The following is a 7,468-nucleotide window of genomic DNA, read 5'->3' on the forward strand; positions in this document are numbered from 1 at the left end:
GAAGCCGAGTTTTGCAAGCAAACAAGGTAAGAACTCGAGTTTATTTCGCTCGGCGACTGTAGATAGGGATGAGTTCGCCATTAACTCACAAGATTTCGTTGCTTTGACACCAGTTCGACTGACCGAGGAAGGAGGGATTTGAAGTGTTTGTTTGCATCCCACGCGGCCAGTGACAGTCAGGTAACACTAAAACCGGGATAACTCCAAGTCTGCAGCACGTATGGATAGATTAAACAGATTTTTATGCGTAAATAATGGTGTAGAACAGCGGTCAACAATCCAGCATTTAAGTTTAAAACATTGCATGCATAACACGATAGGCATTTTGAATTAAATGTGGAATCTAATGCATCAAACGCGGAGAGTTGGTTTGAATGCCGAAATGCCAAGGGTTGTGTATATATGAGCGTTAAACCATTGTTGCATTTAACCTTCATTTTGCTGCGCGCTAAGTCTCTGTCATATGCATGTGAATACGTGTTTGCTGCGCGCAATTGTCATTGGCTGCCAACAGAGGAACGCATTAAATCAGAGTGTTTGTCATATGTGTTTTGGAATGTGTTAAATCAGATTGTTGAGTGCTGTTGTATGTGTATGGGCTGCCAAACCAAGAACGCATTGGTATATGCCGAGAAGGGTGGATTGTTAAATAAAAGAACAGAGGAATGCTGTAGATTGTGTATATGCAAAACAAGTCAAATGTATTCATGCCATAATGCGCCCTGTGTATCGAAATTTTAATGCATTTGTGCCATATTCAGAAGATTGAAAGACGTAGGAGTGCCTGCATACATGCTATGTTGACTGCAGAACTGAGTTGAATGTCAAATTTGCATTGTTTGTGCCTTGAGGCCGAGAGTTTTATAGTCTGAGTTTTAAATTTTTTTGTTTGACATTTGTTATAAGCAGTGAATATGATGAGGCCGAGCGAATGTGATTAGTCCTCTAGGCTTATAACTCTGTCAATTGAATCCTTGTGCAGCATTTGCTATATAACACAGTCATATTTTTGTAAAAAAATGATGAAAAGGATTAGGCCGAGAATGTTTTGGAATATTTCTTGAGAGGCCGAGAGTAATTTGCCACATTATACAGTCAATTTTCTTGAGAATTTGTTGCAAGGCCGAGAGCAATTTGTTGCATTACACAGTCATTTTTTTTTTGTGAAAAATGATAAAATGGGATTAAGCAGAGAATGTTTTTGAGGATCTGTTGAGAGGCCGAGAGCAAAATTTTTCAAATTTTTGTTCAAATACACAGTAACACATGTTATTTTGAGATTGAAAAAAAACATGGTTATTGCTGCATGTGTATTTACTTTTCAAAAACAAACAGAGAGCAGTGTATTGATAGAAGATATTCAGGTGTTGTTTGCCTTAAACAGGGAATTGAAACAGTGCTTGTGCAGAGGAAAGACAGCAGAGGTTAAAGAAGACAGAGTCAAACAGATTAAAGTTGAGTCAGAGGGGGAAGGTAAGCCTCGTTGCTTCTACAATTTCATTTAAAAACAATAGTCATAATTTTTGTTAAAATGAAGTTAGTAACAGCAGAGGATTATATTGATTGGTTCACAGAAATCATGACAAACCGGGTAGAACCAAGATTTCACATAGAAAGCTGGGGAAAAGAAACTGTAGAAAAACTGTATCAGTCGGGAATGATAGGATTTCTACAGAAGTTTAATGGCCATGCATGAGACTGAAACATCTGTCATGTCTGTTCCTAGGAATTCTCCTAGAAAACCAGAAGAACAGGATATAGCACCAGAACCCCTTGAAAGGGATTCCATATATAATGATGCAGGAGAATCATTAATGAAAACCACCCAGGATTTTGAAAAGGAAATTAATTTGGCCAAAATCCAAGACTTAACTGATCAGATAGAAATAAGCAAAATTGTGGAAAAGCAATTAAAATCAGAGAATAAGGCACAGAAAAGGACAATGCAAAACTAATGAAAACAAATGAAAAATTACAAGAAGAAATAAGCAGGTTGAAAAGGAGAAATGAATTGCTTTCCAAACAGGCATTCCAATGGTTAAAGGATAAAAACATGTGGAAAGCTAAATATGAAAAACAAAAGGTTAAAGCAGCAATGTTAAAGGCAGGGCAGGAATCAGAATTTAATTGTGTGAACAGGGAAACAGCTACAGGTACAGCATCCACTTCAGAGGGTAGAAGGTCCAAGAGGAGCAAGCAAGCATGGGGACATGCTTGATCATAAGCATGGGAGAGATGTTGGGCTTCAGTTTTGATCTTATTTTGCTTTGAGAAACTTACCTAACCATCCATTTATCCCTTATTTTCACTCCATCCATTCCATTTTAATGAATATTTGATGTCTAATCAGGTATTTAGCTTTAATTTGTCAATTTCTAAAGTTTTTATAAAAGTTTGATTTTAAGTGCAATTTTGGCAATTTCAGAAATTCCCGTAATCACTTCATGGTTGATATGGATGCAGGCCACTTCAGCACGAATGGGATGCATGAATGGAAAGCTTGGGAACTAGGACCAAGCCACCTATGCTTGGTTCCAACAGATCGAGCTTTATTATGCCTTTTTGGAGCTAGTCAATCATGACTAGTCATCCAGAAATCCCATCTAAATAGGGCTGTTTTGGGATTCCAAGATATTAGTCATATTTCTTGGGATGAGGGAGGTGGATTCGACTTGGATAGGTGGATTAGAGTAGATATGTTTGTTAGAGTGATTTTAGATCAGTTGGTTTCATGAACTCCTTATTTAAGAGCCACACTTTGATGGCTCAACACACTTGACATATGATACTTTTATGCTGTAATATTTTTGGTTTGAAGACTTGAGTTGGAGACTTGTGTTACTCTCATTTTGCTGATCAATACATGGATGTTTAGCTGATATAAAGCTTCTGATATCATCTTCATAAGTGTGCAAGGCAAGGGTGGAGGGCCCCCACTCCAAGCTAAGTACACTTCCAAGTTAGACTAGATTTATTTCATTGCAAATCTGGTTGATGGTAGCTTTAGTTTTTCAAAGTCTTATTTCAGATTGCATCATGGTTATTCATAGTGATTGATTTCATTTGTTAATGGTTTATTCATCATCTAATTGAGTTGGAAAACAAGTGTTCAAGTTGGGCATTCCCTCTATGAAATGGTGAATCAGAACTAGTCTCTTTTGTTTACATGCAAATAGTTTGTTTCCATTTAGATTTATATCTTAAGATGAATGAGTTATGATGGAAAACTTTAAGTGTCTCTTAAGTTAAGAGCCTCTTTCATGTATAATTTATGCATCTTGAGTTTTTGGTTATAATCTCTAATTCATTAAGTAATAACTGAGGTGAAAGTGGACTTCTTGAGTTCAAGAACCCTTTCAATGTTTCCTCTTTTAAGCTGATTGAATCGGAGTTTTAAGATATATTTTCTCTTAGTTTTTAATCATTTATCTTTCAAAGTTTGATTATATTTGATCTTCACAAATAGTGAATTTGCCTCCAAGAATAAACAACCCGGATTGATAGTAAATAATTGTGTTAATTTAGGAACATAAATTAGCTCAACACTCTGCAAGATCAAGCATGCCGCGGATGGCAGCATTGAGAAGTTCAAGGCGAGATTTGTGGTTAGAGGGCTCTCACAGATAGAGGGAGTTGACTATGATGAGAACTTCGCTCCTGTAGCTCAGTACACTTCTATCTGGTCCCTTATTTCAATTGCTACAGAAATGGGTTGGAAGATCCAACAGATGGATGTGAAGACCACATTTTTGAACAGAGTTATAGAGGAGAAGGTGTATGTTCATTGTTGAGCAGCCATACGACTTTGAGGTACTTGGGTGGGAGACCTAAGTATGCCGGTTGAGGCGAGCACTCTACGAACTTAAGCAAGATCCGAGAGCTTGGTATTCGAGCATTGATACTTACTTGCAGCAGATCGGTTTCACGAAGAGTGATGCAAATCCTAACCTATACTGCATTGTTGTAGGGGATGATCAGCTTATTCTTGTGTTGTATGTTGACGACTTGTTCATTACTGAGGTAGAGAGACTGATTAGTGGTTGCAAGGAGGATCTTTCTATGGAGTTCGAGATGAAGGACATTGGGTTGATGCATTACTTTTTGGGGCTTGAGGTGTGGCAGGAGGAGGGGCATATCTTTCTGGGGCAAGGGCAGTATGTTGTGGATGTGTTCACATGGCAGACTGTAGACCCATGTCTACACCTAGGATCACTAACTGGAAGAAGCTTCATGCTTCAGATTGTAGTTTGGTGGATCCCACATTGTATAGGCGACTTATTGGGTCCTTGATGTGTCTAGTCAACACTAGGCCAGATATATGCTTTTTAGTGAACACACTTAGGCAGTTCATGGTTGAGCCCAGGAAGGTGCACTGGGTAGCTGCAAAGCACATTCTTCGCTACATGCAAGGGACTGTTGATTATGGTTTGGACTATAGGCGGGGAGATGGAGTGAGGTTGCCAGGGTACACAGATTCAGATTGGGCAGGCTGTGCTTCTGATAGGAAAAGCACTTCACGGTGTTTGGTAGTTGTGTTGTGGTTCAGTCGAAAGCAAAAGTCAGTTGCTTTGAGGTCTTCCGAGGCTGAGTATATGACTTCTAGTCAGGCTAGTTGTGAGGCCATTTGGCTTCGCAAGTTGTTGTATGGCCTATTTGATTAGGTGTTGAGACCGACGGTTATTCATTGTGATATTTAGAGTTGCATTAAACTCACAAAGAATCCGATGTTTCGTGACAGGTCAAAACACTTCGCCATCAGATATTATTTCATCAGGGACTATGTTCAGAAGGAGGCAGTGAAGCTGGAGTATGTGTCAACGGATGAGCAAGTGGCTGATGTTCTCATGAAGTCCTTGCCAAGAGGCAAGCATGTCCATTTCAGGGACAAAATGGGTGTGGTGAGAAACACTTTCCTTAGTAAGAGGGAGTGTTGATTTTTAATGTACCTTGGACAAGTGGTTTCCCATGGGTTAGTCTCTACCTAGGGAAAAGTGTCCAAAATAATTCTTTATAAAGTGAAAGTGACTTTATAAGTGGTAAAGTCAATGTTAAATTACAAAGTGAAAAGTGACTTTAGACATAAAGTACAATGTGGGTACTTTATTTGATGGGCGAGTTAAAAAATAGAAAGTGAGAATTAAATGCACATTTATTCTCATCCCTTGATCTAAATGAATCTGAGCCATTAGATCTTAGGGTTGCGCAAAAGTCATTTAGGGAAAAAAAAGGGGGAAAAGAAAAAAGAGATTGCATTCATTCTTCATGAGCAGATTGTAGAAAGGAGGCTGAGAGCTGGAGAAAAGTTCTGAAGGAGAAATTTGTTGCAACAAGCTGATGGAGTGATGTCTCGACAAAGCTAGGCATGGAAATCAAGGTTTAGAAGACAACAGAAGGTACAATACGAACAACATTGAATGCTGTGAGTTGCACACCGTTCGAGAGAAGTTTTTGATTTTTTTTGAAAAAATCCGTACAGTCCATACAGTCATATCTGTACAGTACATATTTTCAACTTCAAGTGGGCACAAAAATCGAGGCAAAGTGGGCACGGTTTTCAAGGAGTTTTGGGCTGAAGAGATAAGTTGTATTTTGCTGTTTTGTTTTGTCTGCAAATGTATTTTTCCTGAACTTGAAAGATAAATAAATTTGAAGAGCTCTCTAACAGGTTTTCCTCGGAGAAGATTGAAGGGGTTTTGCCTGGGTCTAAGTTGACCAAAAATATGTGTATTTTTATGTGTGTTGTTGGTCTGGTTATGTCCATATTTATTTTCAGCATGTGTTGACAATCCCATGTGTTTTAATCTGAAAATTTCATTTCCAGAATTCTATATGTTGAATGTATGTTTATGGGAAAGGGCATTTAACTGAATGGGAGTGATAAGATGAGATTAAAACCGGTTGGGATTGTTGGAATTTTTATTTTTTTTTGTTATCAAATTTCAACAATCTTTTCTTTGTTTTTTTCTTTGCTTGTTTGCATGTGTTCTGCGAGTGCCCTGTTTGATGTGAAATCCAACATCTAAAGGCGGTATTTTCAAAATCTAACTACTGTGTCCATTTGAAGTCTTGATGTGTTGGGTTATTATGATCATGAAGGCCTTTGCTTAAATCCATCTTCACACATATGCATGCAAAAGTGAAGATACCTTTGACCATTCTTTCTCAATTCATCTTTAGGAACCTTCCCAAAGAGTTCCCAATGCCTTCCAGGACCTGGTGGTGCCAAAAGGGGAGCAAAAGATTATGTAACCCTACCCAAACCGACATTTTGTAACCACCATTCAGTTTGATAACCAAAAAGACTTTGATTAAGTCATAAATGAAGGACCACTTATAAAGTCATTTTCACTTTATAAGTACGTTTGGAGATTCCATTATATTCCAGTGTAAGTAAGATATTTAAAGCTTGATACAAAACTAATCTTGAAATGAATTTTATTGTTTCCACTTACTTTAGGAGGCTAACATTTGGGGATTAAGATATTAGTCAACGAAGTATTAAGTTGTGACGGCACCTACTTTATTTCTACAAGAAGAAAGTCAGGTTTAAATATAATACTGACATCAGTATATGCTATGTTCTGCTGTATTTTATAGATTATTTCTTAAGGAATAGATATTCAATTCTGTCAGAACAATTGAAGTCAGTGTGTAAAAAATTTGAATAGAAACTAAGATTAGAGTATGTACTAATGATGTCATGAATTTCTCGAATTATCTGCAGGTGGTTCGAGTTTCTGATGTTGTATCAGTTGGACAGAAAACTCTCAGTGATGTGCATTGAAAGAGATCTCAGGGGCAATGTAAAGGTCTCGCTGAAAGCTATGTTATCAAAAAAAGATGTAGAACCTATGAAGTTTTCAGCAGGAGGATCTGCTATGTTATCAAAAAAAGATGTAGAACCTAAGAAGTTTTCAGTAGAAGGATCTGCTATAACATTCGTTGAGAGATCTTTGTCTACTTCAAATCCAGCAGGGTGCAATGTGTCTGTCATTGATTCTACTACCAATTCTGTATCAGTTAGCAGTAATAATTGTTTAGAAAATCAAGCCTCAGACAGTAGCAGCCAGCAGACAGATGTTAATTCTCTATATTCATCTGAAGTAGTCTTAATTCGGAGTGCTGAGGAATGTGATGCAAAAAGAGTGTCTGAAGGTACTACACAAAATAAAAACAAGCAGACCTTACAAAAAAATTCTCAATCTAGACCAACCTCCCAAGATCGAGGTGTGCAAAAACTGCAAAAGAAAACTAAAATTGCACGTGCAGGGGAAAATAACATTGGTGAAGTACATGACAGCATGGTTATGGTTGGTCAATTTGTGCAGGAACTGCAAAGGAAATCTAAAATTACACGTACAGTGGAATCTAAGAGTGGTGAAGTATATGATATATCAGATATGGTTGAAAAAGTGTGGGGGAACTCGAAAAGGAAACTAAATCAAACGTACAGTGAAACTAAAAGTGA

General features: G+C 37.7%; 1 protein-coding gene across 1 annotated transcript in view; it reads left to right on the top strand.

Annotated features, from left to right (window-relative positions):
- The window catches only part of LOC149198770 (polyribonucleotide nucleotidyltransferase), a 445,102-nt gene that overhangs the window by 340,821 nt on the left and 96,813 nt on the right, over window positions 1-7,468 (top strand). Inside the window, 2 exon segments of the mRNA XM_089400351.1 lie at window positions 6,725-6,760; window positions 6,762-7,447. Coding sequence (XP_089256477.1) covers window positions 6,725-6,760; window positions 6,762-7,447 — 722 coding nt within the window.

This window comes from Pinus tabuliformis, chromosome 2_1, assembly GCF_031772625.1.
Source record: "Pinus tabuliformis cultivar Carrire ecotype Pingquan chromosome 2_1, CPIR1, whole genome shotgun sequence".
Taxonomy (NCBI): Eukaryota; Viridiplantae; Streptophyta; class Pinopsida; order Pinales; family Pinaceae; genus Pinus; species Pinus tabuliformis.